Raw genomic sequence first — 13,352 nt, forward strand, 5'->3', positions numbered from 1 at the left:
TTTGACTTTAGGACCCAGTATTCCATGGAGCACATTTTGCTTGCCAGGCTAACAAGCAGAAAGGGTTAAATTGAGTCAAATATCCCAACAGAAAGTGGCATGCTCTGGGTCACATTTTGGTTTCTACCTAAACAGGGTGATGGGAAATTAGAGGGTGTAGGTTTTGGGTTCAGTCTAGAAATTCAGAATACTGGTTTTGGACTGAACTTTTGTTTCCATTCTATCCTATGAAGATCAAAATCAGACGTTTTTGGAAAGAATATATGACATTAAAAAGTATGGTCAGGAGTGATTCCTGAGTGCAGAGCCAGAAGTAACCCTTGAGCGTCGCCCGGTGTGACCCAAAAAGAAAAAAAAAGTATGGTCTTCCTGACTTTAGTTTGGCATTCAGATATTTTTCCTGTGATGGGGGAAGGGAGAATACCCAGCTGTGTCCATAGCTTATTCCTGACTTTTCACTCAAGGATCATTCCAGCGGCACTAAGGGGACCATCTGTGGTTCTGGGGATCAAACCTTGGTCAGCTACATACAGGCAAATACTTACCTTCTGCACTATCTCTGCAGTCCCTGCCTATTCAGATTTTTATTAGTAGACCTCTGGCACATACCTCTTTTAGTCAGCCAAATTTCAAATTTATTCTATAATTAGTAGGTAGTTTTCAAGTTCTATATACTAAAAGTTTATTATTGAATATATTGTTTCTAAAAATACAGTGGTTTGCACGCTATCCTCACAAGTTTTGCTAAATCAATGTTCTATGTAAACATTTGCTTGTCCTACAGGTGATCTGTAGAATATGGAGTTAACCTACTGTAGCCTCATATCTCAGCAATATCTATGAAATTATAGGTTGAAAAATTACCTATATTTTTTCTAAAGTATATATTAAAATAAAGCTGTTTTTAAAAATTATTGTCTGTGTTCCTCCTGAAACACACTGTGTTCCACCTGAAATACACCAGATCCCAGTGGTATCTGGCTGTACATCTAAAACAGTGATCTAGCATTTGGCTAAATGTCACCAAAGTCCTGCAGCCAACTTTGAATTACACAGTTCCTAAAGAAAGCAATACCTCATTCTGTTACTATTTATGTCTCTGTTGAAATTGATCTGTCATTTCTAGCTTTGCCAAAAAATTAATCTGCATCTAGTAATTCTATACACAGGAAACTGCGCTACATAAATCAAAACCTACACTCACGCATAAAACTTTTTCAGGGGCCAAACAAGTTGAATCCTGGGCATCACAAAATAGTCCCTCAAGCCCCTCCAGGAGTGATCTCTGAGAACAGAGCCAGTATTAAGCCCTGAGCACCATCAGGAGTAGTCCCCCTGGTGGTGGGAAATAAAGAAATAAAAAAGAAAAAGAGAGGAACAAGTTGTTCATGAATGTTTATAGTAGTTATATTCATAATAATACCAAACACACAATAACCTAGTATCTTTCCTTGGGTTAATTAAGTAGATAATAATTTTCTCTTTTAAATAAGAAGGAATAGACATTTGATACATGCAATAGTTCGTACCTGGTAGGAACATAACTTCAATCCTTTTCTTCTAAGTCTGGCAAGCTTTACTGTATCCTATAGGACCCTTACTAATATTTTGAATAAAAGAAGCCAGTTTTATATCCTACTTATTTATGTATCATATTGTTTTTTATCCTTTTGATTAATACTTGGCATTACATACATCTTTGTATGTTAAAATTAACCAAAGTATGCAGCAACATGAAAAAAAATTACTGTATTACAACCAAAAGAAATTTGTAGTAACATTTACAAATGTCTAAAAAAGAGTTGCTGGTTTGCCAGTTTATGGGCTATGTGCATGGGCTATGTGCATTGGTCTACTGTCCAATTACTGTATTACAACCAAAAGAAATTTGTAGTAACATTTACAAATGTCTAAAAAAGAGTTGCTGGTTTGCCAGTTTATGGGCTATGTGCGTGGGCTATGTGCATTGGTCTACTCTCTACTAGACCCATGGATGGGCAACCAATAATTCATATGTATTATCTAAGAGCTTGAAGAAAAAACCCAAATCAGTCAGTTGTCAGCTTTGCTAGGAGATTCAGGCAAAGATTAATTGGGTAAGAAATCTTAGACCAAAGCAGAAAATGAATGTAAAAGAGATTTGAGGTCTATATTGTTACAGAAATAGTGATGCTTAAATTACTTAGCGATATGACCTTTGCTCAGTTTGTTCTAATTTGCCATAACACAGTTTTCAACTGATCTTTCAGAAACAATTATAAAAAATACAAAGGATTTTTGGTTCCCTGCACTCAAATCCTATGTTCCTTCAAATGAACTCCCCGGAAATGACTGTTCTCTGCCTTCTTCTAAAGCCCGTTCATGTCCTCACCAAAGTTTCTCTGCCAATTATAGTCTAACATGAGAAACATATGAACATGACATTGACTACATACCACGCACTGAGAGTTCTGAGTTCATCTGGAAGAGGGGGATCATTCCTCCAGGTTTTTTATGATGGATAAAACATGTATATGTGCCCTTGTCTTGGATTTGAACGTTGTGAAGTTTCAGGGTCCAGCTGTCCCGGTCGAAGCTTGTGCGACCCTTATATTTGGAATTGACAGACTTTGGTTGCTCAATGCCTTGGAGAAGGTCAAACAGAACCAGCATATCTTGGTCCTGCCAAAATATTACTAGTTCATTCCAGCTTAAGTTCTGGGAGTTTGGAAAGTTACAGAACAGTTTTCCCGTCTCATTGAAATATACCAGACTTGTCATGGTGCCAAAAATACCTAAAGAAAGGAAAGATCGAGCTTAGAGGAGGATATAAAAGAGGAGAAAACAAAAATATACACAGGCAGCCATATTTTAATTTTTTCCATAATACCCAGCGCTGTTTCTCCAGTAAAGCTACTGAAGAAGTACATGTCAAATTCAAACTGTGCCTATCACAGCATCTTGAAGAGTGGAACTCTCCAACTTTCCTTTATTTTGTTATTGTTGTGTCTTAGAGGTCATACACTTGGTTGTGGTGCTGAGGATCACACTAGTAGAGTCAGTGGGATCATAGTCTGATGCAACATGGGTGGATACTGGGGGTTGAGTTCTTTTTCTCACACATGCGCACAGCAAATGCAATCTCTCTGTCACTGAGCTGCATCTCTGGGTCCAGGACAATGGGGCGTTTGCCTTCACTGAACTGCTTATCAATTGTGTGGTGTACAAATTGCAACTTTTCCGAGGATCGGTTTTCTTACTTGTTTAATGAAAGAGTGGACTAAATGTTCTGAGGCATTCCCCAGTCTTAATGGTTTTGTAAATTTAAATCCCAGTAGAGGGAAAACTCATTTGCCCAGCTATTACCTTTGGATAATGTTAAAGTTGATTGTTTTCACTCCAGCTATTATGGGCTCCATAACAGTTAACCCATGGTGTAGAAGTTATTTCTACACCATTACAAAAATCTTTCTTTATTCCTTGGCCTGCTGTAATAAAAAAACTTTCTGATAATGAGGACAAATTAAATTATTCTCCTCTCCTCCTTTCATTATGTCTTAGTATTTAGGGATCACACTATATACGATCTTTGAAATTCAAACAGTTCTCTTTCTAGAGTTATCTTAATAACTGGTAGTTTCATAGTCAACTATTCCAATGATATAAAATAGGACTAGGATAATACCTAAGCCAAAGATACATGCTTAGTAAGTACAGGATTCTGAGTTTAATCCCCAGTACTGAGGGCCCCCCTGTGGCCCCCAAACACTACAGATATTTGAGCCAGACTCTAAGAAGAGATTCTGTCTCTTCTACCACTGCTAAGTGTATCCACTAGAAAAGTAAACAAGCAAATAAACTAATAAATCTATTTGGAAATAGCAATCAACCGAAGTCTCTATGCTCAGTAACCTCTAAGCTGTTTTATGAATCAAAACGAGAATTGGAGAGATACAGTGATTGTTTTGGGATTGTGATAGCCTGAGACCATGTAAAGCATATGAATGAAATACTGGAAATGAATCAGAGGTAGAAAGGTGAAGATGTGCTTTAGGAATATTGGGGAAATACCTGGTACCACAAACTTGCTCTTCCCAATTTGCATTGCCCCTAAAATTTTTAAAACTTGGCAGAGTTCAGAGAAAGGCTTTCAACATTGGAATTGGTGGAAAAGATATGGGCCAACTTAGGCTGTCATTGTAATTGATAATGGAAATTTTGCATGATCTATCCTGGGTCACAGAAATCCTTACTATTTGGCCAATAAATCACATAGTCATTTTGAAAAGTGCAGAGTGAGGAGGGAAATGCTGTTTCTTAATTAATATGAAATTAAATTCCACTTAGGGGGAAGTTTTTTTTTTTTGGTGTGTTATCTAAATAAAGCTACATCATTCATAATTGTGGTAAAAGAATTTACATTAAGGAGGAACAGGGAAGTTGGTTGTTGTGTGAGGTGAGAGGAGTTCTAGGTACTCTTAGGGAAAGTGGTTGGAGTAATTACACTTTTTGATAATGGGTTTTTCTTATAAGAGGGAGTAGAAGGATCAACAATGGCATACACTTGGCAAAAATGAGTTGTTTATACACTGGTCCAGTGAGAACACATAATTCAGGGGTCTTCTAAGGGGATTCCAGGTGTTAGTGAAGGCTGACATGAGTTTGAATTGTTGCTGGCTATATTACACTCACTAAAACTAAGGAAAAAAATTAAAAGTATAACATGCAGGACCATATACATATGATTCTATATATACAGGCTGCACTCTTATATTATTAACTAGAGATGGAAAAATATATCCAGATACCCAAGCAGGAAGGTTTACTGTATCAGTAATCACCTTACAAGGCCATCCTGAAATTTCTGCTGCTACACCTTTGCCAAACACTGAATAATAATGCAAGAGTGCCACCTACTGTAAACATATTTAGAAACTACCTCTGGGGAAACTCGTTGTGGTTTTTATCTGTCATAAAGTAAATGACATAGAGTAAATGACATAATGGAGAAACCAAATGCCCAGTTGAAAATTCTGACAGTTAGGAGTGAACTATTATTACTCAGTAGTCAGCTATGGGCTCAGGGTCTTAAAATGACTTCAGCATTTACTTCTATCTCTCCTTTTTTAATTGATGTAACATTGATTTACAAGAATATATGTTTTTATAGGTTTTAGGGGTACAATATTACCAAACTACACCCACCACTGACTTCTATTGTAAAACCAGTCTATGCTTAATGGAGGGTAAAAGTGGTTCCAAAATTTATAATAATCCCATGCCTCTGTGAGAAGATTTGGATGCTGATTTAAGTTGTACTTCATCTTAGTACTAAAAAAGTTTGGTTGGTGCTAACACTCCTCCACCAGAGTTCAAAGTTCATGGGTTCCTTCCTATCCCACAATCCTGACTTTTCAACCCCCATTCACATGCTCTTATAACCTCAGTTCTCTCCTGTCATGTGTTTTCTTGATTTATGGTTGTTTTTCTGCAGAGCCTCACAATACCTCTCTTCTTCCCTCCCACTGTCTTCACTTAAAATACTTCCAACTTGTGTGATCCAAGCTCCTTCTCACAACATAATAAGGCCTTTTTCTTCCACCCATCCCACTGCCCCCTTCTCAGCCACTAACAGTGAGTGTGGCCTGTGAGCTAAAGGTGCTGCTTCACCTAGATCAGAACTGCTCTGACTCTAACAAAGGCCTCTTGAGCAAGAATCTGCAAATCAGCAGGAGATCAGTCTGAATAGCTCTACTAGAAAATCACTGCTGCCTCCAGAGCAGAGCAGAGAAAGTAATGATTAAAAAACATGTATTTCTAGCCCTCATTCTCAAGCCCACCCACCTCCCTCCCTGCCTTGAACATCACTCTGAAACCCATTTTGAGTGGAACTGAAAGTATTTCACAATTTACACTCCAGAGCTCCTCACCAACAACTGGCTTCCCTACTATGACTCAGAGCTACGCATGCTAATCCCCTTTTGGGCTATTTGGGGAAGAATAAGTTCAAGATCTGTTTTCTCTAAACATCTTCAAAGCTTCCCCTATTCATTTTTAACATTTATTTATTTATTTTTATAGTGAAGCAGGCAAAATTTTCTTGGAAAGATGTGAGGGGAAAGAAAAAGAGAAAACACATGTTCAAGAGAGAATAAGGGCTTCTCTAGGATGAACAAAAAGGAGAAAGAGCCGTGCAGATATATGTTCAATGGCCTTGAGAGGGCAAGCCAGCCAGCAAGCAAAGAGACAGAGGCAAGCAAGCCACATGTTCAAGAGAGAAGCACAGCTTTTCCTATCTTAAACCCAGATTTTAGAGCACCCAAGCATTAGACTAACTATGGCACTACTGGTGGGTAAGCATTGATTGTCTTCCTGAGCATTTAGATAGTAAAAAGTAATCTAGATATAGTGAGCATAGATTGTTATGATGATGTTTGGAGCTAAATATTAGAATCCACCTGGGTGCATTTCTAATCAGCTCAAGAATTTGTTTCAAAAGATACCTCTTTGAAATTATTGCTCGTATGTCACACAAAAACTACAGTCTGATAACCTTGTGAGATATAGTACCCCACCTTGAACTTTAGTCTCGGGGATCACTAACCTAAATTCATTTTCTTAGTGTTATTCTGTTTCTCTACACTCTTGAATTTTCTTTATTTTGTTTAATGTCTTACAAAGTCTTACCAGGTCCTTTGGAAGTGTATTTTTTATTATAATGAACTTTTCTATTTTCTCAATATTTTCCCCAAAGATTTTCCACAATGGCAGCCTGAGAGGTGATAAAGTATGTAGGGCACTTATCTTTCTTTAAAAAAAATTTTTTTTTTATTGAATCACTGTGAGATCGTTACAAGCTTTCATGTTTGGGTTACAATCACACAATGATCAAACACCCATCCCTCCACCAGTGCACATTCCCAACCACCAATCTCCCCAGTATACACCCCCTTTACCACCCTCTCCCTGCCTCCATGGCAGACAATATTCCCCATACTTTCTCTCTACTTTTGGGCATTATGGTTTGGAATACAGATACTCAGAGGTTATCATGTTTGGTCCATTATCTACTTTCAGCACACATCTCCATCCCAATCAATTCCTCCAGCCATCATATTCTTAGTGATTCCTTCTCAATTTCAGCTGCTTTCTCCCCTCCAATAATGGGGCAGGCTTCCAGCTATGGAGCAATCTCCTGGTAGGGCACTTATCTTGCACATACATGGCTGATCTATGTTTGATCCCTGCTACCACATATGGTTCCACGAGCCTTGCCAGGAGTGATCCTTGAGTGCAGAGACAGGAGTAAGCCCTGAGCACCACCTGATGTGGTCCCCAAACAAAAAAACAAAGCAAAAGAAAAAAGATTTTCCTCAGGGTATGCTTCCCTTGAAATCTGACTTCTTAAAGGATGGTTACTTTCCCCTAGCTATTGCTTATTTTATCACACTTCACAGGGAATTGAATAAAGTTCTTTTTCTTTTTGAGATGTCCCTCTCTCTCTCATTGCTGTTTGCTATTATCATTTGTCACTACCTTATGTACTGAAGATTTCAGCACTAGATGCAAAATATTTCTTTTCAATCAGTTATTACTACCAGTTTTGGAGACATCAACATGGATAAGTTTACTGAGAAATTTACCTGAGAGTATTTCTTATTTTCTTCTCTTCAAAGGTCTTTGTTAATTGGGCCAGAGAGATAGTTCAGTGTTTAGGGTACTTGCTTGTGTGGTTGATGCTGATTCAATCCCTGGCACTTCACATGGTCCCTTGAGCACCACCAGGAGTGATCCCTGAATAGAGTTTGGAGTAAGCCCTGAACATAGCCAGGTATGTCCTACTCCTCAACCCCACTTTCAAATCTTTAGCAATTCTCTCTCCTATGACATAATGCTAGACTTTAGTACCAAGAACAGTGAATCTTAAACCTCAAAGTATTTATCTCTATCTGCAAGATACCAGGATAGTTTCCTACAAAATTTACTCTTGATCATTCCACCTATGTCTGTTCTTTGACTACAGCAAACCCTCAGTTCTATAGTCTAGACCCTATACTTCAGTACAGAACTCTGGAATGATGGAAATGTTTGTCTGCACTGACTATATGGTAACCATCAACCACTGTGGCATTGAATACTTGGTAAGTAGTTAATGTGACTGGTAAACAACATTTAAATTATTTTTGTGGCGGGGAGCCAGAACACTGAAAAACTTAAGGTTTACTCTTACTTGACTCTGTCCTCAGTGATCACTCCTTGCAGTGCTTGAGGGACTATATGAAGATGCCAGGGATCGAACTAGGATCAGCAGAATGCAAGGTAAGAGTCTTAGCCCCTGTACTATCTCTCTGGCTCATATGTTTTTATTCTTATTTAAGTTTAACTAATTTAACCACAAACAGTTATGCATGTGTGATAGCTAGCATATACACAGCTATAGTATATATTTATATATAAATTTATATATATTTATAAATATATATATTTCTAGAAAAGTCATTAAACTTGTCCCATTGCATAGAAGTCACCCTAACATTCTACTTTTGCTCTATATATTTGTTCTTATAACTTAATGATTGAGTGTTCCTGGATACTGTAATTCAATCTTTCAACCTGGTAACCTCACAAATCTATCATTTCCCTTCACATTTAATTCGGCCTCTGTAATGTGTACCTACTTACCATTCTTCCCCCTTCCTCAAATGTTTTCTTCTATCTAGAAAACTCTTTTCCAGGTAATCTCATAGTTATTCTTTCCCTTCATACAGGTCTCTCACCATGCTACTTCCGAGGTATTTTTCTATGACCAGACAGGTGAAGATAGCATCCTTGTCAATCTCTATTCCTTGTACTTACTTTTAAATAACGGTATTTTTATGATGATTTGACTTAATATGCTATATTTTGTTACTGGACATCTCTCCTAAGGCTTATAGTTCCTGATTTAAAAATATTCGTGTGAAGTTTTAGGCCAATTACAGAGCCCTGACAGTTTCTGGGGAGGAACTTTCCTTTTTGTGACAGGTAGGAACTTGCAAAATTCTGGTGCAGGGGCAGGCCACTGGCTATTTGGCTTATATGACACTGACCTGGGTTTGATCCCTGGTACCCCATATGGTCCCCCAAGATGATTATATAAATACAATGTCCAGGTAACCATCCAGGTAGGAACTTGCAAAAATCTGGTGCAGAGGCAGCAAAGTGGAGGACTGTGAACATTTCCATAAAATTCAGAAATAAAGTTTGAAGGGAGAGATAATATAGTAGGCAGGCCACTGGCCCAAGCACTGTCAGGAGTGATCTCAGTTTGCAGAGCCAGGAGTAAACCCTGAGCACAGCTGGATGTGACTTTAAAACCAAAAAAGAAAGGAAGAAAGAAAGAGAGAAGTAGAGAAAGAAAGAAAGAAAGAAGGAAAGAAAGAAAGAAAGAAAGAAAGAAAGAAAGAAAGAAAGAAAGAAAGAAAGAAAGAAAGAAAGAAAGAAAGAAAGAAAGAAAGAAAGAAAGAAAGAAAGAAAGAAAGAAAGGAGGGAGGGAGGGAGGGAGGGAGGGAGGAAGGAGGGAAGGAAGGGAGAGAAAGAAAGAAAGAAAGAAAGAAAGAAAGAAAGAAAGAAAGAAAGGAAGGAAGGAAGGAAGGAAGGAAGGAAGGAAGGAAGGAAGGAAGGAAGGAAGGAAGAGCACAGGGCAAGGCAATTGTGATATTCTTCACAATTTTGTGAAAAATATCCCCAATAATACTTTAAGTAGATAAAGTGAAGGAAAGATAATGTTCAAAAGAAACAGGAAGTTCTGGGACTCAGAGAACTCTCAAACAGTAAGAGAACAGCTATCAAAAAATCAAACTAGAAAAATTATATCTTCTCAATATAGATTAATTGATTTCTAGTTGGCACTTTAGCTCCAGCTTGGGAATATTATGTAACAGTTGGGTTAGCAGCAAACAGAACTTGATGGTTGCGGTGCCTCTGTGTGTATGTAGCGCTTAGAAATTCTTTATAAATATAAAGCACATGTTGCCACCTGTTCTTCAAGGTTAGTTGTCCTTTTGATCTTTATATTCCCAACAGATTTTAGCCTTGAGGACAGGATAGCAACTTCAGAATCTAATTTTCCTGTCTAGGGGAGGTCAGAAAAAAGAATGCGGAGCAGCAAGAAGATAGAAAATAAAACAAAATTATTTCATTGTAGTATTTTATATCTCATTGAATGAATTATCTAGCCCTGAATTTTTGCTGTTAATTATCTGGGTCAAATGCATCTCTGTTCTCACTTCGACTGCCAGCCAGTCAGGTCACAGCTCAACAGCCCAGTAAACAGAGGAAAAGAAAGATTGAATTCAAATATATTCTTTTTATTATTTAAAAAAGACTAGAGGTAACATAGAGACAATTCCTGGAAGGTTATGTGCTCTTTAGTGGTTATGTGGCTCAGTAACTAGCACATAAAAGCCATAAAGCCATAAATTTTAACACCACTGTAACCACATTACCTAAATGATAATAACATTTTTAATGAAATTTTTTTGTTGCTGTGTTTTTTAATAGTGTGTGAATTTACCTTCTGATTAAGTGTCACTATTTTCCTATCCCACTTTAAATCTGTACTGCCCCAAAAGGGAGAGCTGATTCCACAAGACACCTCAAGCCATTTGGGGGAATTGAATTTAAGGCTTTAACATTGATGGCTGTCTTCTCATGAGCTAAAAAGCAATGGCAAAGGGTACATAAGGACAAGAGAGACACCTAGGCTGATTTTAATAGTGTTTCTCAATTTTACCCAGTTTCTTTATATAGGATCAGGAAGTTTGGGGGAAAACGGTATCTTTACTATTTTCTGAAAAATATTTTCTCTGCCTTTTTCCCCCTTTCTACTCACTCAAGTCTTAAGAGCTTGACTTACCACTATGATAAGAAGGGCTAGGGCTCAAGTTTTAGGAACATTTGAGATGTCAGCTTCAGGGAAGATGGAAAATGTACTGGTGGGGAACTGGTGAACTTGCAGAGTGACATTATCTACCAAACTTGTTCTGTCCACAAGGAACAAATTCTACAATTTATGGATGATACACTATCCAGAATTAGGAGAAGCAGTTTAACAAGAAGGCTAAATGAGTAGATTGCACTGCTGGGTATGAATCCAAGTTCCTGCACTTTTCAACTTTCTTAGTTTTGGACCAATCATTTAACTTCTCTGAGCTTCTGTTATCACATTTGTAAAATGTCTAATCATAATATGACCTAAATCAGATATTTATTTTTATATTAAATTATTAACTGATATAAATAAAAAGTGGTTAATAAAAAGCACTTGGTGCAGTACCTGGGACAATGTAGTTGTTACTTGTCATATAAATAATCTTCTTAGAGGAATGGGAAGGAGCTCCTGCTGGATGTTCTCCAGAGAAAGATAATGTTCTTACCCTCTTTTCACTTCTGTTACTGTTCACACATACCTTTACCTCCCCAGGAGCTAAGGCAGCAAGCATTGATTATGAGAGGTGACACATCTACTGTTAATTCATGAATTAGTAAAGTAATTGATGAGCACATCTATAGACTTCACAGTCATGGACTCAACAGGCTTTAAGGTGCTAGGCAGGAAGCAGCCCAGCTAGCTTTGGCTGAAGGGAGCTTGTCTCCCTCAGCGCCAGATTCCTCAACTCTCACAGGCCAGCTTGAGGACAAAGGGCCAGGCTTGTGGCCATCTGAGGAGAGGAACTATGGTTGGGCCTGCTAGTCGGTGGCAGCCTGCACGCCATATAGCCAAACATCTTGTTCAGTTTCCCTTTCCTGTATGTCTCACACCAGGACTGAGATGGCGTCTCTCTTGGTACCAAGGGTGGGAAAATAAGCCCCAGGAAGTGGTAGATCAGGAAAAATCAAATGCATCAAGACACATGATGTGAGGCAGGGACCTCAGCCAAGCCCAGTTTACAGATGAAGAAACAAAACCCATGAGTGGAGCAGTCAACAGGGAAGATATGAGTTTTGTGACGCCTGATGATGCTACCTTGTGGAGGTGGTGTGGGGACAATCTCTGAAAAATATAGACTTCAAGGGCAGAGAGATAGTGACAGGGGTTAAGGCACCTGCCTGGCCTGCAGCCAGCCCCATTTCAATCACCTGCTCCTCATGATTCCCTAAACATCTCCGGTACAGCCCAGGAGTCTGGCTCCATTACCATCATGGGTGACCCTGAAAGCCCTGGTGCACCACAGGGTAATCCAGGGGATTCTCAGCACTGCAGGGACCAAGTGGCACCATGTCTTCAGACCCTAGTACTGAACTGACTGTCCAGTTGGCACAAAATTGCCAAAATGGGCCCCTGGACACTCCTGAGCACTGCTTTGAACCCCTCACCCACACCGTACGCACACCAAAAAAAAAAAGTCTGAAAGAAAAAAAATAAAGAATTCAAATACAAAATACCCATGGCTACTGCAATCACTGTATCACTGTCATCCCATTGTTCATCGATTTGCTCAAGCGGGCACCAGTAACATCTCCGTTGTGAGACTTGTTACTGTTTTTGGCATATCAAATATGCCACAGGGAGCTTGCCAGGCTCTGCCATGCAGGCAAGATATCTCAGTAGCTTTCTGGGCTCTTCATGAGGGGTGGAGGAATCGAACCCAGGTCTGCCGTGTGCAAGGCAACCCCCCTACCTGCAGTGCTATCGCTCCAGCCAGGGCTACTGCAAAATTTCAAGGAAGAAGACCTAATAGAAAAGTCACATTGGAGTCAGGAATCTTAGTATGGTTAAATGACCTAATAAAATTTTTACCAAAACAGAAGACCACTTTGCTAGGTCCTCTTAGGAGGTCCTGAGGAAGGCTTTGGCAAGGAGCTGGGCAGTGAGAAGCCCTCAGGCTCAGTTTCATTCGCTTGTAAATGAGCTGATGTTTGTAGTTGAAGGTGACTGGAGGAGATAATAGATCTGAGTTTCCTAATTCTGTTGGTAAGCAGAGTCAACAATGATATTGGAGGGTGGGAGTGGGGTAGGCTGGTGGAAAAGGCCTGGGATAGAAAAGTGGAAATATTATGAATGTTCCCTAAAGGAATGAGACTTTTAAAGCCCACCAGTTATTTCCTAAAACCTGAGAATGCGAGAAATGAAACAGAAACCAGAAGAGAGTATGAGTACAGCACAAGCACTAGCACCTCTAGGCCATTCTCTCATTTAAGACAGAGGGAATGGGATAACCTAGGAGGAGGAAGCTCAGAGGGGTAGGGGTAGGGCTCCAGGCCACGAGCAGATCTACCTGTTCTCAAACCTGGCACTGCTTGCTTTCCCAGGAAGGGCTTACTTGTGCATGTGCTCTTGTGCTATGTGGGTAATATACAAAGTGAGTAAAACCCAGGTTTCAGACCCAGGC

The 13,352-nt window shown here is 39.1% G+C and overlaps 1 protein-coding gene across 1 annotated transcript in view; it reads right to left on the bottom strand.

The window, feature by feature from the left end:
* The window catches only part of CD86 (CD86 molecule), a 76,549-nt gene that overhangs the window by 22,046 nt on the left and 41,151 nt on the right, over positions 1 to 13,352 (bottom strand). The window contains exon 3 of the mRNA XM_004606768.2: positions 2,436 to 2,774. Coding sequence (XP_004606825.2) covers positions 2,436 to 2,774 — 339 coding nt within the window. The remainder of the gene's footprint in view (positions 1 to 2,435; positions 2,775 to 13,352) is intronic.

Source organism: Sorex araneus, chromosome 2 (assembly GCF_027595985.1).
Source record: "Sorex araneus isolate mSorAra2 chromosome 2, mSorAra2.pri, whole genome shotgun sequence".
NCBI lineage: Eukaryota > Metazoa > Chordata > Mammalia > Eulipotyphla > Soricidae > Sorex > Sorex araneus.